Genomic DNA, 27,156 nt, shown 5'->3' with positions numbered 1-27,156 from the left:
CACCTTCTAGCAATAGGCTTGGCACATGGTGGACACTTAATAAATAGTTGCTGGATGAATGTCCAGGATCCTGCTGATTACTTTTGACATAAACAACAGTTAACAAAACTTACCAAAAAAGTCTTTCCTTCTATTATGAAGGGGAAAAGAATTTTTACATAAATGTATAAGGAGTATCCATACTGATAATATGTAAGAATATTACAAATATTTGATGCAATGTACTTCCTACAGGAGAAAAAAAAAAAAAAATAGAGAAGGTGGCTGTCGCTTCCTGCCCTGAAAACTCACCACTCAGCTAAGTTACAGGAAAATAAGTTTATGATGAATTAACAGATGAGAAAGCTCAGAATGTAATGAAACCAACAAAGATCCTGATATAAATTCTAGAACTTGAAAGTATGGTATTTTAAATAGAGGCAGCAGAAGAGAGGGTCAATGAACCTGGTGACTTGTACAGCAACGTAAGCATCTACCACACCTGCATCTGCAGTCCCAGAAGTAGAGGGGAGACGAAATGGAGCAGAGAAAAAAAAAAGAAAAAGAAAAAGAAAATATGAGGGAATACAAGCCCCAAACATTCCAAAGTGGAAAAAGCAAAGCTACAGATCTAAGAAGCCCAATGAAACACAGCAAAATAAACAAAGAAAACTAGACCTAGCATTTCATCACCAAACTGCTGAAAACAAGCAAAGAAAAAACAACACAACAACAGGGAAAGAAATCTTGAAAGCAGCCAGAGACAAAGGGCTGCAAATACAGGGTAGCTAACTTTTCATCAACAACAGGGAGACCACAAGACAGTAGAACTTTAAAGTACGGAAAGAAGAAAAACTGTCATCCCATAAAGTTCACAGCCAGCAAACAGAATTTCAAAAACAAAGGCAAAATAAAGAAATTTTCAACTAAAAGAAAACAGAATTAATCCACAGGAGCCCTCACTGCAAGACAAGCTAAAGGAAGTTCTTCAGGCTGAAAGGAAATGATACCAGACAGAAACTCTAATAAAGGATAAAGAATACTACAAATGGAAAATACTTAGATAAATATAAGACTATATTCTCTCATACTATTTCTTTGAAAGACACGGGACTAGTAAAAGGGAAAAGCTTTAACACTCACCCTAGAGTTTATTGTGCAAGTGGATGTACCAGGCCAGCAGCAGCAGCACCAAGGAGGCGAGCATGAAAGCCCTACCTGATCCCGACTCTTCCATTTGACGCAAGGTGGTAAATATGAACTTTGGGTGGACTGTGACCAGCTAAGGGTACATTAAGTGGTCCCTAGGTTGTAACTCAATACATATCTTACACATATCTTACACATATCTTACACATATCTTACCATATACATAAACACTGACATACATACATGTCATTTTCTTTCAAAACAGATGAGGAGAGAATATTGCACAACTCATTTCACGTCCTTGTTCTAGGTACTTCAGCAACCTCCATCTTTGGCTTCTCGAAGGCTTTGTAGGACTATTCCTTACCAACCTTCCTCTTTCACTGCGAGAAATCATCATGCCACTGAGACTGATTTTATGAGTAGTTAACAGTTTCTCAAAATTTTTTCCCTTGAGGCATGCCCTGCCTTGAAAGAACTCGAAACCTTCTTCTTTTGAAACAGTCAGGAGGTCCCAGTGAACTTCTTACCACTGGAAGGTCAAGTACCATGTGACCCTGACCAATCCTTCAAGGTTTTCCTATCACCTAAGGCTCTAATGGCAGCAAACTGGATTTAATCTCAGCTCTGCTTATGCATGTGACCTTCAGCAAATCATTTAATTTTGCAAAGCTTCTACCTCTTCTGTAAACTTGGGATAATAGTGGTGCCTGGAATGAAGGCATCCTCAAGTATTTATTAATAGCACCGTATCTGCCACAGAAGTGCTTAACAGCTATGACCATCATTACCCTTCAACACAATCTTGCAATTCTCCTCCTTAATCTGGATTAAATATGCAACCATACCAGTTATAGTTATTTACCATCTACCAGTTATGCTACGGTCCTTTCTTTGTGTTTATAGATTAAGTGCAAATACAGAAAAGGAAGGGGGAAGAGGAGACGAGGGAGGGACAGGGAGAGATAGGGGACACTACTTTTAGTTGAACGCCAACACATTTCATAAAACACATACCTAAATAATTTTTTTAAAAATTAACCCCTGACAAAGGACAAATTCAATTCTTAAAACTAGTCACCACAGGAATCCTTTTGAAAATATGAAAAGGGTGCACTGTAAACAGCCCCTCATCAAACTCCACCTGAGGAGTCCACAGCTTTAGTGGACATTCCCCTCCACAGATGTGACAAGGGCAGGCTGCCTGAGGGGAAACGTGCAACACAGTTCAAAAGACAAGTATGGAAAAAGATCCTTCAGCAACTGAAAGCAGAGGAGTCCCTCTTGGTATATCCTCATCACCCCCACCATGGCTGTCCATAAACCCAGTAACATTAAGTTCTAGCTGTTGCTCAGGAAAAAGAAGGAGCAGAACAGCCTCAGGAAATAGAGCCTATTCAAGATAAAGGCAATGTATGGTGTCACTCCACTTTTGGAGAAGGCACTACTGACTAGCAGCCACAGGGAAGGGCCGAAGCAGCTTTAATACAGACGAGGGAGGAGGATGGACTGGAACCCTACAGGACGTTGCCAAGCTCAGAATCACAGAGCTGCGCTCACAGCTCTATGCACTGACCTTGCAGAGAATACCTGTCTATTCCAAGAATCTATTATACATTTTGTGTGTTCTTTTACCTTACAGATGTTGTCACTCTAGCCCTCAGATGGGAAACCATTTTATTATTAAATTCTGTTTTAACTGAGAAGAATTAAATCAATCACATCAATATCAAAAGTTAAAAAAAATAGTGTATCTAATGTTAATTTTTGCTATTATTTTGTAAAATAAATGGAAATACAAAACTAATTATGTAATCATTTTCGATGAAGGAAAATAAACTTCATGAGGAATATAAAAGAAGCTTTTAATTTTGGATATGATTCTTAGATATTTTACTTCAAGGACATGAATTATATTTAATTCTCTTTAGTTCCTGTATTTCCTCCAGAAAGGATTTATGTTTATTTTAACATCTGACTAAATCCAACTCTAACAAAATAAAAACTGGTCAGCTGGGCTACTTTGGTCCCGTCTCCTTATCTGACATGTGACTTACCACGGGCAGCGTGAGCCAGGTTGCCACAAGGCGGTTGTTGATCCAACGATACCAAGATGGGCTTACAAGCATCAAAGGTAAAAAGGGGCCCAGCATGAAAATGCTTCCAAAAAAGCTTCCGCAAAACAGAATGAGTATAAAGTAAATCCCTTTCCATGACACCATGATTCTGAAAGATACAAAAAAAAAAAAAATAAGTATTTTGTTATTATACATGTAACTGCCCAAATTGAAAAACATAAAATAATCTTTGAATACAGGGCTAAAGAAAAGGCTCGAATAAAAAATATAAGAGCTCCAATACCATAAAGGTGACCCTCATACATGTCCTACAGATCTAACAAACTTCCAGGACACTAGAAATCAATATAATCAATATTATCAGAATAAACGTCTAACCTTTAAAACAATAAAAAGGCTGTCAAATATACAAATATACAATAAACAAATATATTTGTTTTTTAATGGTTATTAGTATTAACAAAAAACTATAGAAGTTACTCATTACAAACCTTAAAATATTCCAAAATTTTTTATATCCTACTATAAAAAGTAGACTTAATGGACCAAGAATTACAGAACATCTTCCTAAGACTGACTTTGCCTAAAAGGGTTGGCAATTTTATAGTGCACTAAATTTTTTTAAAAACCTAGAAATATTAATCCTTCACATTAGAACCTAAAAGTAGTATCTTTAGGCAACTCATCTTAAACTGTTTTTTTTGTTTGTTTTTTTATAAGCTGAAAGATAAAGCAGAAGTCAGACTCCTCGCTTTCCTAAACTATTTGCCAAAAGATTACTTTCAGGGTCTTCATAACCAGAAACACTTAGAATTGACATTTTAAAATAAACTGTTGGAAACACAGTTTAAAATAAATAATCACACATTTGATTTTATAACCTAAACTACCATAGAGCAAAAATATAGTTTGCCTCGGTATAATAAAACTGTTAGAATCATTAAAATTATGAAAACAATAATGGCTTTAAAATTTTTATATTACAAAAGGTATTCCAGTGGTCAAAACCTGTGATACCTTTTAAATATTCAGAACAGGCAACAAATGAAATTTCAAATGTCAAAGTGCTTTCATAAATGTCAGACAAATAATAAAACAGGTCGAATCCCTTAACACAGACTCAAGTTTATCCGGGCATGGAGTAGTTTTTTTAAACCTCTACCAGCACTTGACAGTATGCGTACAACATCCTTCCAAGTACAAAGAGAATGAATATCTGAGAACTGGATTTCTGCTAAACTCTCGATCTAAACTTCTGAGGGTGGAAAGAAAGACCGCTGAAGAGCAGGGGCCCAACACTTGACTCGCCCAGGGCCCAGGACGGTGTTTGCTACTCCGCACCCTCAGCCTTGCTTTCTGAGGCCCTTTGCACGGAAAGAAGACACTTGGGCAGCTTGTCCCCAGTCTTTATGGGAAAGCTTTTTTAAAACCAGAGGGAAAAAAAAAAAAAGACAATCCACAGTGCTGCTCCTTTACCTGAAACCCTCTAAGAACCTCTGTTGCTCTGTTTGTCTCTGCCCACAAGCCCTTCACTAGCTGTCTGGACACTTACCCTAATCTCCCTGAAAAGCTGGGCTCACACTCCCTCTGTTCATATCCAACAAAGCCTCAGACATGCTTTATCCTTGCTTATTAAACTATTTGTCATCTGATGTGATTAAGCTCCTTTAACTATGTATATTGTAGTTCCTTTAGATACTGATATCATCTAATAAAATCTTATCATTTTATAGCGATAAAGGGGAGAACGAGAATCACGATGACTTGCTTTCCTAAGTCCCCCTAACCAGCTGATAGATCAAGTCTTTACTGCCTTCCACTCTCTACCAAGATACGACATCACCTCTCTCCCACTGAGGGGCTGGGAATCAGAAACCTGAGTCAGCTTCTAAACACATATGTAAACACAGGCGCAGATAATAAAAAGACGTGTCCCATGAACATACTGGGGTTACTCAGGCCAAGTCTAACCTAAAATTACTTTTCCATCCAGTTCCTGGCTTCCCTAGAGAGGTTTCCCTAACCTCTGGATCATTTGTTCAACGACTCAATAAACACACAAAGATTCCTACTGTGGGCACAAGGCCCTGTGCTCGTCAGTTGGGGACAACACTGTGGGTATGACATGCCAAGCTCTCATAAACCTCGCAGTCTCTCAAATGCCTTCTCAGGAACCCTTCCCTGGCTCTGTATTTAAATCCAACTCCATTCTGCCTACTTCCAACTCTCACAGGTATCACAGATAACCACGGTTAACAATTAGGACAGCTACACACTTACTCAGAATTGCTAAAATTGAAAAAGACAAAACAAAATAGAAAAGTTGGCGATACCAAGTGCTAACGAGGATGCTGCAGAGTAAGAGTTCGCACAGACTGAGGGCGGCAGGCCACGTCCCATGCACGCTCATAATACAACCCAGCAACCCCACTACTGAGTGTCCAGGACAGATGAAAATTTACGGCAACATGAAAACCTGTATACCACTGTTCACAGCAGCTTATTCATTTCATAACCGCCAAAAACTGGAAGCACCCCAAACGGGGAGCAAGGAGGGGGTGAGAAGATGGGTTAACAAACCCACAGCCCAGACACCTATAGTTTCTTACTCAGAAAGGAAACTTCCTTTCCTTCATAAAATGTCCTTATGTAATCACCTCACAGCTGAAACAGTAACTAGCCTTGCTCCCAGAGTCTAACAGGTAGATTAAGAAACAGCTGCCATTCCACCAGCTGCACACCACAACAGAGGATAGAGCAGGGCATGCCGGGTGTGGTAAGACTAGAGCAAAGGAAGGCCAGAGGAACTCTGTTAAAAGGGATTTTAAAAATGCACTGGATTCTTGGAGGATGTGAGGTTGGGGAAGGTAAAGATTATTCCAGGTAGTAAAACAAAACATGCAAAGTCACGGAAATTTGAAACAGCACCACTTAAGCAGGGGATTATAACTCATCAGATATTCATGAGATACAATGTACACAGTGGGGAGCTCCAAGAGTCACCACAGCATAGGTCCTAGGGACAAAGTACACACCCAGGCCGGGAGAGCCAAGAACACCACCTCTGACATGTCTCCAAGAAAAAACCTAAGGCCTAGGACTCCTATTTTATAAGTGCTAATGGTGCATATAGGCATCGATGCAAGGAGTGAATGGATTGGTTTTGTTAAAAACTTAAAGCAAAGAGCTTCTTTTCCCTTTAAAACTGGCAGTACATGGAATTTGTTGGCAAAAACCTAGCATTGACAGATGCTGGTAGCAGAGTGGTCTGTGAGCCAAGACCATCTGACCCAGCTCCCACAAAGCAAGAGTCTGATGATCACGACCACATCACTTAATCTGGATGCTTACAGATGGGGAGGCTGGAGAAAATTCTTGAAGGCCTACCTTTTGAGCATCTAATATTTGCCAGGCACTTTACAGAAGGCTCTTGGCAGTGACATATTCAATGCCTGCAGATTTAATCATTCATGAGCAACTAAAAGGTCCTTAACATGTAAATACTCCAAAATTTTCCTGAAACTCAAAATTTGATTACTCTAAGACTGGGTTAAAAAAAAAAAAAAACATTTAGGTAGTAATAATATCTGGTCAACGGTCCAATATCCGAACCTCAGTGGCCCTTTATTCTATTTTTACTTACCTCATAAGCACAAGGTGGGACAAATTAGATGCATAGTGGAGTCAAAAAAGTAAGGTATCAACAATATCAGTGGTATTTACAGCTAAAGAGTAAGGGACTTGGTTCCCTAACACTGTCCATACTGACAGAGGAGAGGTAAGGAACCTCTAACCAGGGGCGCTCCCAGAAAATGCAGTGGACGAACGAGTACCAGAAAGATTTAAAGGCCAAAAAGTAAATGAGTGATGAAAGTGACAAAGAGTTATTAAGCATACTGTTTAGGCCTTATCTTCTCTGAAGAAAGCAAAACTAGCCTTCTGGACTAGGGGATACACAGTGGGATTAAGTGACCACACACATAGAGAATCCTGAACCTGAGACCCAGCCTTTCCTCACTGGGCTTTCCGGGGGCTGGGAACAAGATTTCAGTCCTACTCCAGCACTCTCCCATAAAATTTCCTGCAGTGATGGAAATGTTCAGTAGCTGTGCTGTCCAGTATGACAGTCACGCTCTGTGTGGCTAATTCAGCCAAAGAACCACTCATTCAACATGGTGAGTGGCCACTGGACCAAACAGCACAACTCTAGGCAGACTACTGGAATGCACTTCTCTGCAGAGCTGACAGAACTGCGAAGAAAGATGAAATACAGAAGCACTGAGGGCTCCTGAATAAATAGTCCACCTAAATCACCCTCCAGTGAGGCCCAGAGTTCATGGAAGCTTCACCTACATACAAACTCCTAATTGGCTTAAGTCCCCTATTTTTTATTGTGAGCAGATAATGAGCCATCCGAGAAAGGCCTTAACCATGACATTAAAGACTAAGAAGAAAGTATACTTGAGGGAAAAAACTATTCAAAAAGAAGAAAACTATCTTTAACATTTCAGAAAGACATATACTGCTTCTAGTAAACAAAAACATGTTCTTCGTTAAATAAAGAAAGGAAACATTCAGAAAACAAAGGAGCTGCTGGAAGTTAACAACATAGCGATGTTTAGGAAAAATTAAACACTCAAGAGTTGGAAAATAAAGCTGAGGAAATCCCCCCAAAAGTCAAGACAATAAAGAGCTGGGAAGTAAAGACAGTATTAGAGGACTAAGACAAGACAGGAGGTCCCATATGCAAATCATGAGTGCTAAAAAGAGAGAAGCGAGGAACTGAAGAAATCAGCAATAAAATAATTCAAAAACTTCTCTCAAACTGGTGAATGTGACATTCCACATTATCAGGGTCTGCTCACCAAAGGACAGCACTGTCACTTTCAGGACAGGGAGACAAAAGGACACTCTACAAAACATCTACAGAGGATATAAACAGGTGCAAAGGATCAAAACTTAGATTGGCTTTGGACTTCTCAGTAGAGATAGATCTCAACAGCAATACCAGAAGCAGGATGAAAACAGAACAACGCCTACAAAATTCTCAAGAAAATTATTCCATCTAGCCAAATGTAGGGCTAGTAGAACAGTATCATCATACATGCAGAATCTCAAAATAACCTCCCATACAATCTTTTTTCAAGAAACTATTTGATGATGAGTTTCCTAAAGGAGTAAACAAAGAGATGAAACATGGGAAATAAGAGATCTCACAAAGGTGAGAGATCAAGAGAACCTCCAAGATGAAGGAAGACCCTAAGATGATAATCAAGCATAAGACAGAGAAGGTATCCAGTCCAAATAAGGGATGGCTGGCTTAAAAGAAAGACCCTCTGAAAGCTGTTATCACCAAATTCCTTGCTCCTAAGCAGACTATCTTTTTGAACCAAGGGCAGAATACCCGTATGAACATTGACACAGATTCTAATCTACACTTGGCTTCTTAAACACATTCTGATAAAATTCCTACAGGCCAGCTGATGACACTCATTTTATCTACTGTAAGTACTCTGCTTTGACCTACTCCTGAGAGACAGAGGGAGGGCATGGAGAATTAGGAGCAGAAAATATATTCCTACCCGAGAGCCAGAACCTGCAGAGTTTAGCCAGATGCCATGACTGTGGTGAGCCATGGACTGTGGTTTTTCAGGACTCATTTATGCATGAATTTGCCCACGACCTTCCCCAGAAATGGATCTGGTCAATGCTCTGGGACACTCAGATCAGGCTACTACCTAGAGATTCTGTACCTCTAGAAGCCTTCATCTAATGACAGATTATGCTTACTTCAAATGCATACACACACACACACACACACACACACACACACACACACACATTGAAGAATATACACACAGGCGATGAAATTTTAAAGAAAAATAATGACTAACATAAAAGGATAATAGTTGTCATAGGGGGAGCACAGGAGACTTCTAATACTGGCAATATTCTATTTCTTAAGCATCGTGCTTACTTATATGTTCACCAATAACGACACTTAGAATAATGTTCTTTATCCACTACTCTTGCAAGCTAGATGAATACTTCACACCCAGACACAATCACACTGATTTAGTTCTTTCATAAACATAAGTGGAAATATGTTTGAGCTGATTAATTTCTTTTAAATCCAGCAAAATTTTTAAATCCCTAGATGCCTATTAATTTGCATGACCTGATTCAGATGAACATTTCTGCGTTTTTCAGAATTTAGTAACATACACACATCTGTCTTGCTTGATGAAATGGTTTGCTGCTTAATTCCCCAATGAGAACTGTATTTGTTCTCTTTTCGAGTCTCAAAAGAAACTCATGGCTAAATTTAACATTCAATTCCAGAAGCAAAGATCTGTGTTATTATTATTTCTTTCTCCTCTTATAATCTTTTTATTCTCACTGGTATTATCATATATGTCTTTTATCCTTTTAGGCAGCAGACTACTAAAAAAAAATAAATTTAAAAGACTGTCACCATTGGTAACCTTATTCGCCTTTACTTATTTTACTTAAAAAGACTGGTGCTTACTATAGTGTTAAGAAATCACTAGATATCTTAAGAATTTATGTTCAAGATAAGCTGAAGATAAAAAGGTATACTTTTATTTTTTTTTAAGATTTTTCTTTATTTATTCGACAGAGATCACAAGCAGGCAGAGAGGCAGGCAGAGAGAGAGGGGGAAGCAGGCTCCCCGCAGTACAGAGAGCCCGACACGGGACTCGATCCCAGGACCCTGAGATCATGACCCGAGCTGAAGGCAGAGGCTTAACCCCCTAAGCCAACCAGGCGCCCCGAAAAAGGTATATTCTTTTAATAAGCAAATTACTAAAAGGCACAAATTAACAAAAATAAGCCGAAGAGAGAGAACATATAACACCTTTCCATATCATCTCAGCATTCATGAGGCAGGCAGAGGAAGCTGAAAGGATAACATACAAAGTTTGCTCTGGTACATTTACCTGTTTGGGAAAAGGACACAGATGATAACAGGAAAGAGAAAAACTACAGTTTCACTCTTCCTAAAGCAGCTCAAAACAACTGATACTCTCCCAGATACTAGAAGAAGGTGCAAGGTAAGTAAGCATTCTGGTTAAGATCATCTAGTTAGATGAAATAAAACCACAGTTTACCAATTCTAATAAACACAAGAGACAGTTCGAGAGAAGATGGGGTCAAACCTCAGATCTACTCAAAATGAAGCAAGAATAACTTTCAACAATCAACTGGATTTCAGTAAACAAGTCTGCTAACTCCCTTTGGTGGGGAGAGGGTCCACTGAGAGTTCTCAGCACCACACAAGGACATCTAGTTAAAATAATACAATTTTCTCTTGTTAAAGTTTAGTGAGAAGATGGGGTGCCTGGGTGGCTCAGTGGGTTAAGCCCTTGCCTTTGGCTCGGGTCATGATCCCAGGGTCCTAGGATCGAGTCCCACATCGGGCTCTCTGCTCAGCAGGGGGCCTGCATCCCTCTCTCTCTGCCTCTCTGCCTACTTGTGATCTCTCTCTCTCTGTCAGATAAATAAATAAAATCTTTAAAAAAAAAAAAAAAGTTTAGTGAGAAGAAATTATCTGTGTAAATACTCAAACATAGTTCTCTAAATCCTGATGCAATTCACTTACTTAAAATGTATTTAAAAGTTAACACCTAGAAAGAAGCAGAGAGTACATACTGTATGATTCTATTTATCTAAAGTTCAAAACCAGAAAAAATAGACTATAAGATCAGAAGTAACATTAATGGTTATCTGGGAGGTACAGAGCAGTAGTGACTGGAAGGGGCACCAGACGGCTTCAGGAATTTTAGTTATACTCTGTTTCTTGATTTGGGTGCTGGTTACATGTGATGTATTCACTTTATTAAATTCAGTGAGCTATACATTTGTAATGTATGTACTTTTCTGTATGTATATTTTAATAATATTTACGAAGAAATATTTACCCAAAACTGTCATATATGCAGTAATTTAGATACCTTATAGGTAATTGTTTATATGTATGCAGTCCTCAGGAAGAAAATACAAATAGTCAATACACATAAAGAAATGCTCCGGGCCCCTGGGGGGCTTAGTCAGTTGCATGTCCAACTCTGGTTTCAGCTGGGATTGTGATCTCAGGGTTGTGGGATCAAGTCCACGTGGGGCTCCATGCTCAGAAGGGAGTCTGCTTGAGATTCTCTCTCTCTTCCCCTCCCCCAGCTTGTACATGCACACATGGGATTGTGCTCTCTCTCTCTAATATAAATAAATTTAAAAAAAAGAAATGCTTAACCTAGTCTCAAGAAAATGCAAATTAAAACAAAATAACCATTTTTTTTCTCACCAGATTGGCAAAAATGTCTAAGTTTTGCCTTTGATATTCTAAAAATCATTTGTTGGTCTTTCCTCTTATCACTAGAAGTATAAATTTCAGAGGACAAACTGATGAGTTATAGTAACACATATAAGCTATAATAATTTTGAATATACCTGCCATCATGAATTCCTTCTCAGTATTTACCCCAGAGAAATACTAAACTGCATGTACAAAGATGCTTCACCACAGCATTGTCTGTAAGCAAAATAACAGAAACAAAAATGTCCACTGATGGGGGAAGGGTTAAACAGTGGTGCAGCCAACATTAGGAAACACCAGGCAGCAGGTAGAAAGAATGAGATCAAGCTGTCTTTTCTAAATTGAACAATTCTCCAAGATGTATTGCTAAGGAAAAAGACTATGATACCATTTCTGAAAGGGAGGAGCCACACCCCTAGAAGAAAAAAACTCTAGGCTATATGGTTTATATAAATGAATGTAAATACACATAAGTATGTCTGTAAGGACACACGTTTCCATGGCCATCTCCATGAAGATGGTAGAGGCTGTGACTAAGGATGGTAGTTAAGGAGAAACAGACCTTTCTGTAATGTTTTAAAAAGAGACATTTCCATTTGATACTCACATACAAAAAAAAGAAAGAAGGGGGAAAGGGAAACAGAAGAGGAGGAAGGAAAAAAGCAGCAATGTCAACGTCAGGGTAGCCAAAGTCAGTCACCTTGTCAGTCACGTCAGTAATGCCTGGTGCTCCATGGTCCCGTAATCAAAGTTAAAATGATTAAATGCTGAGGTAGAAAAACCTCTTAGCATTACTGCTTGTCATACTTCAGACTCAAATTTTCACAAATTAAAAGCCACAATTAAAGACATACATTGAGATAGGAATGATAAAGTACTCCGGGTAAATCAGAAAGGCACAGAGACCCCCAAAAGTCACTCAAAACCACCATCTATTTATTTTATAGCATTTATCTTTGTTAACTTGAAGTTTAAGCTCCTCTTCTGTTGTTCTCTTCATGAGATAGAGAGCTAACCAGTAAAATGTGCAAAGAACTAAGCGATAGAAGTCCACAGCTGTCAGAAAGCAAGCAAGGAGTTTCCTGAAACTCTTCATATATACAAAATACGAGCCCATGAATATATGTGTACAAAAATCTCACGAGGATGAAGTTCTAGCAGAAAGCAGCTATTTTAAAAGTTTCTAAAAACAGAATGTTCACTTCTGACTCTCCCCATGGCTACTTTAATCAAAAGCATACTCTTAAAAAGACAGAAAAAGGAAGAAATTAAAATAGCTGTCTAAATATACCAAGTTATTTTGATCATTTAATTCTGATCATTTAAACAGGAATAAGTACCAATTAGAGTCATTCCACAGTCATTAAAAACTCATATAAAATAATATATGCGCTATTAAACACTAACCATCTTCAGGCAAGGTAGTACGAAGAATAGTGCCTTTACCCTCCTCGGCCCTATCATCTAGGTTGAAAGAGAGGACACATTTGAAAAGAAGGGAGGGAAGCAATACAAGAAAGTATATACTAAATGCCAAATTCATGAAAAATCAGTAAATTCAACAACCAGTTTGTAAAATCTTGTAAGTCTAGAGCTAGACTTAAGATCACTGAGCTTTAAACATCTTTCAATTTCACAGATGATCCTCTTGCTATACCGATGAATAAAGTGGGGAGCAGAAAGGCCTGACCCGCTCTTATAGTGGGCACAGCAGGTGGTGCTGAAGCTAGGCTAAGACCTTCGAACTCCAGTCACCAGCTAGCTCAGTGTTCTTTCCATTAGACAAGAATCATAGATGGCTAAGGCAACCAACTAAAACATGAAGAAGGAATTAGGTGCAAGCGAGGGCTGGGCTTAGAAGAAGGATACCAGTCAGTCAAGCTAGGACAAAAAGAAAGGCAAACAGGCTACCTCTCAACAAAATTCTTCATGGTGCACACCGTGCAGTGACTGGGTTAGTCATGAGAATGTTTTTGAAAGTCTCAGGATTTCTGTTGGGTTTTGTTTCTTCCAAATTGTTTCAAACAAAATGAATTATTAACAGCAAGCATTTTTTTTTTTTTTAATATTTTATTTATTTGTCAGAGAGAGGGTGAGGGAAAGCAAGTAAGCACAGGCAGACAGAATGGCAGGCAGAGGCAGAGGGAGAAGCAGGCTCCCTGCCGAGCAAGGAGCCCGATGTGGGACTCGATCCCAGGACGCTGGGATCATGACCTGAGCCGAAGGCAGCTGCTTAACCAACTGAGCCACCCAGGCGTCCCAACAGCAAGCATTTTTTTAAATGAAAATGCCACTAATTTTTTTTCTGTGTAAATGGCAAGCCCACTTATCATATTTGAACAGTTTCCTGTTGTTATATGAGCTTTCCTTATAAGATATAAAGTTAAAACCACATACACCCACGCTAAGTGGAACACTACTATATGAAACCCTTTCAGAAAGACTGGTTAGTACAACTCTCTTATACCTCCTACCTGATATTCAGGAGACTATCTCTGGGTCAAATTACTTATTATAGTCCTCAGAATGTTACAGTAGCACATAAAGCAGCAACTCCACTCCCAGATATATATACACCTACCTGCAATGAAAATACATGGCCACATAAAAACAGATGCAGTGCCACTCGTAGGTCAAAAGTGGAAACAGCCCAAATGGGTCCTTCATTTGATAAAGGGATAAACAAAAGGGGTTTGGCCATCAACAGAAAAGAAATGAAGCACTGGATACATGCTACATCACAGACAACTTTGAAAATCTTAATGCTCAAGTGAAAGAAGCCAGTCACAAAAGTCCACATATAGTATGACTTCATCTACATGAAATGTCCAGAAGAGGCAAATCTATTGAGATAAAAAAAAAAAATTAGTGGTTCCTAGGGCTGGAGGCAGGTAGAACGGGAATGACTGCTAATGAGTATGAAGTTTGTCTGGGGGGTCGGGGGTAGAAGAAATTCCGAAATTAGACAGTGGTGATGGCTGCACAACTGAACATTCTAAAACCACTGCCTTGGGGTGCCTGGGTGGCTCAGTTGTTAGCCTTCTGCCTTGGCCCAGGTCATGATCTCAGGGTCCTAGGATGGAGCCCCACATGGGGCTCCCTGCTTGGCGGGAGGCCTGCTTCTCCCTCTCCCACTCCCAATCCCGCTGCTTGTGTTCTTTCTCTCGCTGTGTCTGTCAAATAAATAAATAAAGTCTTTTTAAAATAAAAAAGAAATAAAACCACTACCTTGCATGCTACCCTTGAAATGGGAGAACTGTACAGTATGTGGATTATTTAAAAAAAAAAAAAAAGTTATTAGCTGGGAGATTACCAAGATACGAGTAACTCTAACCATTTTATCCTAGCAGCCATGAATGCTGAAGGAAAAGAAAAATTATAAGAATAATTACCACCTCAGAAATTAGAAAAAAGAGCATATACAAGCAAAGCCAGAGTACAACAGGCAACCAAAATCTAGACAGACGGCACGCAATCACTGAACAGAAAAAAGCCTCGCAGACACAAGACAAAATGTTACCAGTGACTATCCTTGCATACTGACACTGTGATTTTTCTTCTTAATTGTGCACAGACTTATTTTCACAGTATAAAAAAAAAAAAAAAAATCCCAGTTACGTTTATTTCAAAAGGAAAAACGAGCCAAGGTTTCTTATACTAAGGGACTGGAGAGGTCCCATTAATAATAAACCACTGAAGATAGAGTCAGCCACTAAGAAGCAGCATCAAATGGGGATTTCATAATATTGAAACACTGGCCCAGTGCTTTTCATATGTAAAAGATGCTGACATTCTGACCTCAGTAACTTGTCTTTTCTAATGTAAATTACTGGTATTCACTAGAAGGTATAAAATACTACTGTTCCAGGGCAGCATCTACCAAGTGTTTTGACTGGACAAGGAATAAGATGTATTCCTTCCTGTTTTCACACATTACAGTTCCTCAAAAAAACGCAAACCAATCACATTATTTTTAAAATATGTAGTTAATTATCATCTTTAATAAAAGATGTTTTACAAATTAATATAAACTGAATAAAAATACACTACCATTTTGTCAAATAAAGTCAACTATCATTCACAGTAATTTTCTTTTGATACAAGCAAAATGAAAAAGAAGAAAATTTAATGTTTCCTTTCTTCAATTTACTCTTCACAAAACAAAGGGCACTTTACCCAAAGATGGTTCATGGGATGTATTCAAAGGTTCATAAACCCCCTAAAATCGTATGCTAATTTACATAAGTGTGTTTTTCTAAAGAGACACTCCCTAATTTGTATCAGAGGGGTTTGAAATTCAAAGAAAGTTAAGACACTACTGGTTTATAAAAACAACTGAATAGCAGCCTAAAATGATCTTCTGTTGTAAAGGAATTCTGGAGACATTCTTAACTCTCCAGAAACTATACTGTGTAATTGTCATTTATGAAAACACATTTATCAAGTATCTAGGCAATGAGGCAGAACCAAGGATAAATCATATTAACACTATTACTTTAGAAAAAACTAAGTTGTTTAGTCAAAAAATCCATAAAATACTGTAAGGAAAGGCAAAAATATTACATATTATAATATTATTTTATTTGTACTTATTTATACCAGGCTTTATTTTTAAAATATTTGAGATATCTTTTTCTTTAATACTTTAATATGAATGGAATCAAATAATCTTGATTGAAGGTATTTCAGACTGAATTTCATAAACATGGCTGTTATTCTTATGTCATGGAATTCTGAGTGAATGTTACAAACGTATAATACATTTTTTTCTAACTTCTTCTGAAAGAAAATGAGATTTGGTTCATGTGTAAAAGTCTATTTTTTATAAATAACAACAGGGTTAATATCTGGAACATCTGTTTTGTTATTAAAACATTACTTCTGTGACCTTTTTTTCCCTAGACTTGCAAAAATCAAAATAAATAACAGATGGAGAATGATCCTGGAAATCTCTCCATGTATTTTACAGTGTTTCATGTAGCATGTTCTTGCCATTAATAAAAACACAGGTGGAGAAATTAATATGAATGCCAATAAAAATATTTGATAACAGAAGCTCATGAAGACTTAAGATCAGCAATTAATATTTATAGGATTTTTTAAACTGTTTGTAGAACTACTCTATCTGATGAACAAGGGGTAGTTTTCAGAACATTATAATGCATAAAATAATATTGAAAGACATCTCTGAAAACCACACCGCCTATAAAATCACCTATCATGGAAAAGCAGTTATGAGAGGCTTTAGAGACTGGTTTAGAAACTTTTTGGTTTCATTCAAAAATCTCACCAAAAAGTCTCATATAAAACAGCAGAACAGCCATGGTTCAGGGTTGTCCTCACCCCCAAACCCACCCCTCACCTTCACCAGGACCTCTCTATTCTAAAAGATATTAAAGAACATCATTTGGAACCAGTGGCCCAGGCAAACCTTTATCTTAGATGAGGCAACAGAGATCAGATCACTTTTCCTTAGTGCTAAGAGAACCTCCCATCTATACTGCCTAGTGATTTGTTTTCTCTTCAGATGACCTTCAGTCAATCACAAACTCACATGATCTTTGAGACAGAAGGGCCCTTGGGGCAGGCCAGGACTCCTGACACCCAGCTGGCCTCTCTTCTATTCCATTCTGCCTCTTTTTTCAGAGACTGTTGAAAGACACAAGGAGAGAAATACTCTATCGAATGCTTTACATACAATATTCCTAATCTCACAATTCTGAAAAGTAGGTAAAAGTATACCCTTTTCACAGATGAAGAAAGTGAATCAGAAATATTCACACATGCCCAAATTTAACTGGCAGGTAGCAGAGCTAGGATTTCAACATGCATCCATTTAACCCTAAAGTGTGTGCTCTTTCCAATGAACCATTTTACATTTGTACAAGACAAATGCCAGACTGAAAACAAAGGAAAAAATCAATGGTCCAGGCAGAGAAAAACACGTATATCGTCTCCAAAACAGTATCAAGGTAATAGATATCCACTAACATGAGCACCCTAAATTAGCAGCACTGAAGTGGGGTTGTGAAGAATATGGTCAACAAGGCTTTTAAGAAAAAGGAAAAACAAAATAAGCCTAAGAGCAACAAAACAAAGCCAGATTTAGATTAATGAGGCATAGCTGCTGAGTGTAAAGAAAGATTCAAGAACACATATTCAGGAAATCAACAATAAAAAATGAAATTGTTGCACTTAAGCACAAGCATGGAGTCCAAAAAATAAAAAGAAAAAAATTACAAAGTCAGAAGGCTGCCAGAAAAGAATAAGTTACACTCTACTTAAAATAAAAATATGCACAGAAGAGTAATATGCCTTTCAGATGCTTAATAAAACTCTGCCGAAGTATTAGTTCTTAACGCAAAGCCTAACATGAAATAAACAAAATCTCAGTTTTTCCTCTGTAACATAATTACCCTTGATTACCCGGAATCTTGATGAAAAAAGAAATCAGTGTACAGTGTAAAGTCAAAAGCAGCAGTTGAGTTACTACAGAATCCACATAAAACTTCAGAAGCAACACTCCAGAAGTTACAGGGGACACTGCTCCCTCAAGAAACAGGGGCATCTGGATGGTGCTGCTGGTTAAGCATCAAGAGCGTCCAACTCTTGATTTCTGCTCAGGAGATCCAGTCCCGGGCTCAGCAGGGATTCAGCCTGAGATTCTCCATCTCACCCTCTCTCTCTGTCCCTACACCACTACCCCCCATGCTCTCTCTCTAAAATAAATAAATAAAATCTAAAGGAAGTAAGGGAGGGAGTTAGGGAGGGAAGGATGAGGGGAGGAAATGAAATGCAACTAGTTGGTGCTGGGACTGCTCCCCATTGGGTTCTACTGCAAGGCCCTCTAGAAACAACAGATGATTTTAGAGAGGGTTGAGACTGGAGGATAAAGACAACACAGCTTCCCTGAGTGTCAATTTGACTATATTTTGGAAATATCACTTTTACCTACAACACAAGCATATAGGGTAGAATACAAAATTCTCATGGAACCCACAATCCAGCATGGGAATCAATACTCAAAAAAGTAAGCAGTGATACTGTAATAAAGGTTTTGAAACCTTTGGTTTTGGCCGTGTGTGTGTGTGTGTGTGTGTGTGTGTGTGTGTGTGTATACACACCAGGGGACGATCAGGTAGAGACGGGAGTTGGGGAGGGAATATGTGTGGCATCCCAGGTCTTATGGGCAGGGAGGTGTTTGTTGGGTTCGAGAACTGAAATAAGATTCAGATCAGAGTACTTATTATGATAATATACCAATAGAAGAGTATGAAAAGAGGACCATATTCTCTATAATCTTGGAGGGGGAGGATGCAAGGCTTTTAGTTAGCATGGACCCACTGTATCTGCTATACAGTTTACCACCTCCCTTGACACCTCTTCATTTGGCCCTGTGACAACCTGTGAGAAAGAAAAGGTAGGAATTTTACAGATGAAAAAACAGGTTTGTGCCTCAGGCCAAAAAGCAAGAAAATGGGAGCTCTGGCAGTATCTCTGAAACTATAGGATGTCCTCCTGGTATTAGACACAAGTCAACATGTCCATTACCTACATACTGTCCAGAAGAAAGACCCAAAGAAGCTTCATGAAGGAGAAGCTGCTCCGTGCAGGGGCGGACGGAGCTGGAGGCTAAAAGCACAGTGCACTGTCACTCCACCACAGGGCTTCCCTTAGCCAACCGCTTAGTACCTCCACAGCAAGCAACAAGTCAAGAATAAAATGCAGTTAACTACCTCACTTAAAAATGAAAAATGTTTTCAAATATTTAGAAAAACCATAAAGCAAAGTTTTTACCTAATAACTGTATCACTGGGCTCCCTGTCCTCTTAGAAGTCAGGAGCAACAAAAGAGCAGCATAGAAACTCACAAAACCTGGGATTCCTGTTCAAGCTCTGCGGGTAATCCCACTCTGCCATTCTGCAAAAGCGACACCAAGCTCAGGCCAATACTGCCCTCTGCCCCTTCATTCCGCCCCCATCTTCTTCACCAGGGAATAAAAAAAGACCAGAGTCTGGATGGTGGTTCTCCCTGGGGCAGTGCATACCCTTAAGGCCATTTTAGAAACCTGTTCAGCTTTTTTCTGTGGTGTGTTCTGTTTTTGTCTTGTGAAATAATCATACCTCATATTATATTTTAAATTATTTTCCTTTATATTACAGTTAGGGAATTAAATTGATTTATTTTAATTTTCATTTACTATTCATTTTATCTCAGGACAATAAAGAGAGTATTACAAAATGTTTATTATGAAAAAGCGGGCTTTGGGTTAGATAGAATTAGGAATTAATTGTCTAGAAGATCTCAAAGGTTCCTTCCAGTTCTATAATTTATTGATTCTATTAATATTTTGAACACTAATAAGGAGACAAAGAATAATGACAAAGACAGCATACATGAGAATTTGTAGGCAAGAACAGAAACTTCTAAATCTGCTTCTGCACTTGATTAAATAATTAAATTTGTAGAAAAGCAATTATACCCTACTGCCTAGGATGTTATATATCAGAATACTATGTACTTCACTTTTAAGAAAAAGATTAAAACGTCTCCAGAAATCACTATTACATCAGGGGCTTAGAAATATGAGCTCTAAAAGAAGTACTGGGGTTAATGAAGATTCAGTCCATATGTCCCAATCGTCAATTTCAAAAATCATATTCTACGAAATGGGTATAATGTGAAAGGAGCCCTGAAATATTATGATAAAGTTAAATAGATTTGGGTACTTCTCCCTCCAAACCAAAACAGAGAAATTGCTGACACATTTCCAAAAAACTTACCAGAACTTAACTAAAACACAAAGATAATGCTTTGAGAATCAACCTTCCCACTCTAAAAGCTTTGGCTGAGGGGGTAGGAAGAATATCTAGATATCAAAAAGACACAATATTTCATTACCAAACTATTCTAAAAGTAACTGTGAACTATAGTATTTATAAAACATAATCTTAAAATATTGACAGAGAAACCTACTATGGGCCAAGCCACAGACACATATGCGTATCTATGTATTTACATGCAAATATATCATCACATTTTATTATTTTAACAACTCTTCAAGGTAGGTATTATCCACTTTTTATCCAAGGAACAGGAGGTTAAAAGACATTAAAACAGAGATTTCCAGCAATCAGGATGCTATGGAACAAAGCCTAAAAGCCTAGTTTAGCAAAGAGAAAAAAAAGCTATTTAAGATTACACAAGGTTGACTCGATAGAAGACACCAGTTAAGGCTCACCTGTTGACCTAATATTATGTATAAAGTGATTTTTTTTATTAAGTACCTGATGCCTCTATCTGCCAAGCACTTTCACATACACTATCTTACTTGAGTTTTCTCATATTTAATCTTAGTTGATATCATATTTGATAAGATATTTATCATGTGATAGCCTCCACTAATCCATTCATTAAGGAAGAAATGTTAAAGAGAGCAGCAGTTGCCACCAGTGAGGGAAAGGATGTGACTATAAAGGGGTAGCACAATGGAGTTTTTTGGAGTGATGGAACTCTTCTGTTTTCCTGATTGTGATGGGGGTCACACAAATCCAGACATATATTAACACCCATATACATATACCAAAAGAAAAAAAGGCAACTTAAAGGGGCGCCTGGGTGGCTCAATGGGTTGGGCCACTGCCTTTGGCTCGGGTCATGGTTGAGCCCCGCATCAGGCTCTCTGCTCAGCGGGGAGCCTGCTTCCCCCTCTGCCTCTGCCTATCTCTCTGTCTCCTTGTGATCTCTGTCAAATAAATAAATAAAATCTCTAAAAAAAAATGCTACTTAAAAGAAGTTTAACTGCATTTCTTTAACAGCATGATGCAGAAAATGGCTATGATAAAGAATATTTCTCCTGACCTGCATTTCCTTTTTTTTTTTTTTTTAAAGTAGGTTCCACGCCCAGTGGGAGCCCAATGTTGGCCTTAGAACTCATGACCCTGAGATCAAGACCTGGGCCGAGATTAGGAGTCAGACACTTAACTGACTGAGGGACCCAGCTGCACCCTTTTCTTTTCTTTTTTTTTGTTTTTGTTTTTGGGGTTTTTGTGTTTTTTAATTCAAATTCTGATTACTTAACATACAGTGTACAATGTAGTGATTCCACACTTCCGTACAACACCTAGTGCTACTCACAGCAAGTGACTTCTGAATCCCCATCATCTACTTCACCCATCCCTCCACCCATCAACCCCCTGGTGACCATAAGTGGTTCTCCATAGCTGAGAGTCAGCTTCTTGGTTTCTTGGTTTATGTCTCTCTCTTTTCCCTTAACTCATCTATCTGGTTTCTTAAATTGCCATTATGATTCACTCATATGTGGAATTTAAGATGCATTTCCTTTCAATGCCAAAGAGTATACTTTTAGTTCATAAAATAACATTGTAGAAACCCCTTAGTCCTTTGATAGTTCAGGGTTTTATGGAGATTCTAACTAAACAACTACAAATTCACCTTTAATAAAACATCAGTAAGTTCTCCTGGTATACCAACATTTGAAAAATTCAAGTTATTATAACAAATAAAGTCAGATTTTAAAAAAGTAAATGCCTTCCAGATTCTTTGAGTCCTGCTACACAAGTCTTTATTTAAAGCATATACAATAAGAAGTCTCTAGTCACAACCATTTCAAAATCGGGAAGGAGGGAGAGAAAATTTACTAAGTACATACATCCAATATGTCCAAACATTACTGCATTCTCTTTAAACTCTCTTATCTCACTGAACAACCTCTCCATCCCTGAGAGACAGAGATCTTCCCAATTTTACAAAAAAGGAACATGGAGTCAGCAACCCGCAGTTGCTGGGCTAATGAAATAATGGAGCCAAGATAAGCCTGAGCTTTAAAATAAAAGCACGTTTTAGTGTGCCTGTAAATAACGGTATAAATTCACAGCATGTGGAAATTATACAAAATACTGATTTGTCATCTATAAAAAACAGACAACTGTAAAGTTGCTTTGTGAAACATAATTCTTCCAACCAAGAAGTCTGAGATGATGCTAACAAGCCAATTTTATACAATGGATTTGACTAGTAACCAAGAAAGCAAGCTCTTCATTATTTCTCGGTACCAACAACTAAAAACATCTAGCATGTTAAGTCAAGAATGTAACATTAGGGATGTCTATAACATAAGCAGTAACTTAAAGATAAATGATCACATAGCCGAAGCTTTCTGTCTCCCCTCCAAGTCTGAACTCCTTTTTTTTTAAGATTTTATTTATTTATTGGACAGAGAGAGAGATCACAAGTAGGCAGGGAGGCAGACAGAGGGGAGAGGGAAGCAGACTCCCTGCTGAGCAGAGAGCCCAAGGGGGGGGCTCCATCCCAGGACCCTGAGATCATGACCTGAGCTGAAGGCAGAGGCTTAACCCACCGACCACCCAGGCGCCCCAAAGTCTGAACTTAAGAAATTCAAACTCTTACACCTATAATTCAAGGTTTTTTCAATCAGTCCCAAATTAACTTTTCAAAATCTGAGTATTCCGCTTCCTAAACACTTTACTTTAGCCATGGCTGAACTCTTCCTGTTCCCCCAAGCCCAGTATGTACCGCCTCGTGTCCAAATCACACCCTCTTCACTCCACGTAAGGAAATGCAACTCACCCTACAAGATCAGCTCGATTCTCTCTCTCATCCTCCATCAACCCACTAGTTCAAAACAGTCTCTACCTTTCCTTAGAACTCCTATAAAACTTCTTTATCCATTCATGACATACTTAGTGTTATTTTGTTTGTTGTTTTTTTAAGATTTTATTTATTTGCTTGAGAGACAGAGTGAGTGAGTATTGAGGGGAGGGACAGAGGGAGATGGGAAGAAAGAAACAGACTCCCCACTGAGCAGGGCGCGGGCCACATGTGAGGCTTGATTCCAAGGACTCTGGGATCATGACCTAAGCCCTGAGCTACCCAGATGCCCCTGTGGTGTTATTTTATTGCACTGGATTTACCTCTTTTTTGCACATGTGTCTTATTTCCACAGGACAGACTTGTGCCATCAATGCAGTTATCATCCACCGCATCTCACTCCTAGTTGATAGCCAGAAAAAAATATTTTTTTTATTTTAGGTTACAAGCTAACTTAGGATGATAGTTAAATGTATTTATGTGACATACATGATATAAATATCTAATGTATGTTTGGCCTGGAAACAGCATTACACGTTTCCCTTGAGAATAAAAACTTTTAAAACATGTTCTCTTTCCTGGGGCTAACATCTCAATGATAGTTTCTAAGCAGAGAAAACCCAAATTCCTGTATCTCCTTTTGCTACCACACATTTAAATTATTAAAAGCTTATTTTTTATTTTTAGGTTTTTTATTTATTTACTTCACAGAGAGGGAGCACAAGCAGGGGGAGTGGCAGCCAGAGGGAGAGCGAGAAACAGGCCCCCTACTGAGCAGGGAGCCCAATGTGGGGCTTAATCCCAGGACCCTGGGATCATGACCTGAGCCAAAGGCAGATGCTTAACTGACTGAGCCGCACAGGCATCCAAAAGCTATGTTTCTCCCCTGAAAGTCTAGACAGATCTTTCATAATATATAAAATTTATGGAGCACTACCACAAATGCAATTAAGAGGCTAAAATTAAGGTACAAACCAACCAACCTTGAAGTGGAAAATGTAAACAAAAATTATTCACTTTTAGGAAATTAAAAAACAAATCTACAAAATATAAATACAAGCTGACACTAAGGCCACCTGTTGAGATGGCAAAAAAATTCCAGTGGGTTATCCATGCACACACTACCACACTAAAGCATAAGATTCAAAAATACAACAAATCATAAAGCCTTATAGCTTAAAGAGGCAATACCTCCCATACCTGAAAGTACAACTCTCCTAGGAAACCTTTCATAAGCCAAAATGGCATAAAGCAAAGAAGTAATCACCATTACTTCATTATGAAAAAATGTTTGAGCATTCCCACAGCCAAAAAATAACCTAAGGCTCTTCTGATACCTCAAGACACAAAGTAAATCCAGAAAAAGTACAGATTTTCACAGACACACTTCCAAGCTCTGGCAGCTGGCAGCTGAAATGCTGAGTGTAGTTCCCCGGGACGGAGCTTGGGGGCGCCACACTCACTGCCTGGGGGTGCACGCCCTTTCTGTAGGGGTGCGCTGCCAAACAAATGCTGAACGCTAATTCCACTCTCTCCACTTCTCTTTTGATTTCTTTCAGCTAGCAAAACACAGGTACTAGTGTAGGTCTTTGGTAAAAGTAAGGTGATATGACACGAACTTTCAAAAAGCAAGGGACCCCGTTGCAGCACAGGGGTTAAGAGCAATCTCTGAAGTCAAACTGTATGGTCTAGCACTAACTCCTTAATCAGTACAGCATGTGGCTTTAAACAGGTAGCTTAACCTCAGGGTGCCTCGAATCAGTAACAATAGTGCCCATAGTGTAACGCAGACGTACAGTGCTTAGAGGAGTGGCTGATATGCTTAAAAGCTCAATGGATATGCCTATATTATGCATGGTACAAACTATCTGTTCTTTCCATTCATTTACTTTATCAAACATGTTTAAGTTATTACAAGAAATATATATTCATCATCCATAGCTCAGTGGTTAACAATATACTTACCCAAGCACTTAGGTTTACCATATAGGCATTAGCACTCCCGTCTACCTCACTAGTTTCCTACCCACAGTGACCAGACGTTCTTTCTCTCATTTAGGACTCTATACAACAGTATCACCTAATAGAAAAATAATGTGAGCCATGTATATAATTTGAAATTTTCTGGCAGCCACACTTAAAATGTAAAGAAAAAGACAAAATTAATTTTAAAAGATTTAAATCTTTTAAGTTTTTATGTAAATCTTTTTACATAAGTTATCATTTCAATGTGATCTAAAGTAAAATTATTAAGATACACAACAATCATTTTTTCACACGAAGTTTTGAAATCTGCTGTGTATCTTAAAACCTACAGCACATCTCCGTTCACGCTCTGACACAAGTGTTCAACACCATAGGTGCTGAGGGTACAGTGCAGCTTAGTACACTGCGACGCGCAAGAGTGTGTGTAGCATACTGATGACTACAAGGTAAGATCCAACCTGTAATGAAATTTTCTTGCTGTATTAACATAATGTTTATGTACTATACTTTGTGAGTTCAAAATCTTAAGACTTGTCCAACAGGTAGCACTTCAAAGACCTCGTTTCTTGAAACTCTTCATTTCACACATGTAGAAACCTAGGCCAAGTGAAGTAACTTGGTGTTATCAGTAGGGGCTCCCTGAAAAAGCCCCTTTTTGAGTCCTAGGTCTCGTACAATAAAACTTACTCCTCTTCTGTATCAGGCTTGCCCCTAAGTTAACCCAAGCCTGTGGTAAGACAGGCTTTGGGTTTAAACCCCAGCTTTGCCACTTAATAACTGTGAAACTTTTAACCTGTCACTTCCACAATTGTAAAAATAGGGGTAACAGCAGTACCCACAGGTCAAAGGGATGTTGTTTAAAATCAGGTGAGTTACCACATGTAAAGTGCTTGCAGCAGCAACCCTGCACAGCACATACTTAGTAAATACTGGTTATTACCGTTGTTTACTCAAAGCTGAGTGACGGTAGCCAGATTCGGATGCATCCGTATGAATTTAGAATCAAATGCTTCATCTGAAAGGTAAGTGTGTTACCACCTTTTTGTAATGTTTTATGAGCAACAGTGGTTCCCTGTGTATTAAGCCACCAGAGCCTTGAATGGCTCTCTTCAGACCAGGCTGACTTTATAGAGCACTCCCCACCCCTATTTACACAAACCTGCAGGGCAGAAGTGCCCTTTCTCCATAGAGCCATAGGAGGCAGAATCGGGTTCTTTCCCCACTGCACCCTGCTGTGTGGTAAAAGCTGTGACGCTTGCTCCTCTCCCTTCCTCCCTTTCTCCACACTGGATCCAGGGAGGTGAATCCCACATTTCATTTGTTTTCTTTCATTTTATTCACACCTAGTGAGTTCTATTCTCCATATAAAATCCGTTCATTTAGCAGGGGTGGGGGGTATGGGGATGGGAAGTCCAGCTTACCAAATCTACCTCTGAAGTACGAATTTTGTCTTTGGTCAGATTAAGCTACTTGCCAAGGTCACAGAGCGAGTGAGTGGTAGAGCCTGGCCTAGAACTACAGGGCAGGTCAACTGTTCTCAACTTGACAGCAAAGTGATTGGATAACTGAATCAGAACAAGGGTCCTCTGGCAAAGAATAATTACAAACTGAGAAAAATTATTTGATGATTTATTTAATAAGATACAAAGTTTAAGTCAATAATTTTAAACACTGTAACAGAATCTAAAGAATCTCCTTAGGGTCAAGACGAAGCTGCTTTATGAGCATTATTTGTTAATTCCTCATGGAAATAGAGTCATGGTATTGGAAAAAGACCTCAAGGACAAAATTAAGGACTGGTAAGAATCTAATAAAGCTCTGCACTGACTATACTGTAACTCTGAACTTTCTAGCTCTAAGAGTCTAAGTATTAAGAGGAAAGATCTAAATCCAAGCTGCCTAGGTAGGCGGGATCTATGCAAACTTGTGATATAAAGGAAACAATATGCTAAGAATTATTTCCAGAGAAAAAAAATGAAAGATAGTATCTAAGAGCCAGG

The 27,156-nt window shown here is 38.6% G+C and overlaps 1 protein-coding gene across 3 annotated transcripts in view; it reads right to left on the bottom strand.

The window, feature by feature from the left end:
• LCLAT1 (lysocardiolipin acyltransferase 1) overlaps nt 1–27,156 on the bottom strand; it is a 181,516-nt gene that overhangs the window by 115,627 nt on the left and 38,733 nt on the right. For all 3 annotated transcript variants that reach the window (XM_082745265.1, XM_082745266.1, XM_082745264.1), the window contains exon 2: nt 3,186–3,354. In XM_082745265.1, coding sequence (XP_082601391.1) covers nt 3,186–3,350 — 165 coding nt within the window. In that variant the 5' untranslated portion in view covers nt 3,351–3,354. The remainder of the gene's footprint in view (nt 1–3,185; nt 3,355–27,156) is intronic.

Source organism: Mustela nivalis (genome assembly GCF_964662115.1).
Source record: "Mustela nivalis genome assembly, chromosome: 8".
Lineage (NCBI taxonomy): Eukaryota > Metazoa > Chordata > Mammalia > Carnivora > Mustelidae > Mustela > Mustela nivalis.
The sequence above is the reverse complement of the archived record's forward strand: the minus strand, read 5'-3'. Positions and strand labels throughout refer to the sequence as shown.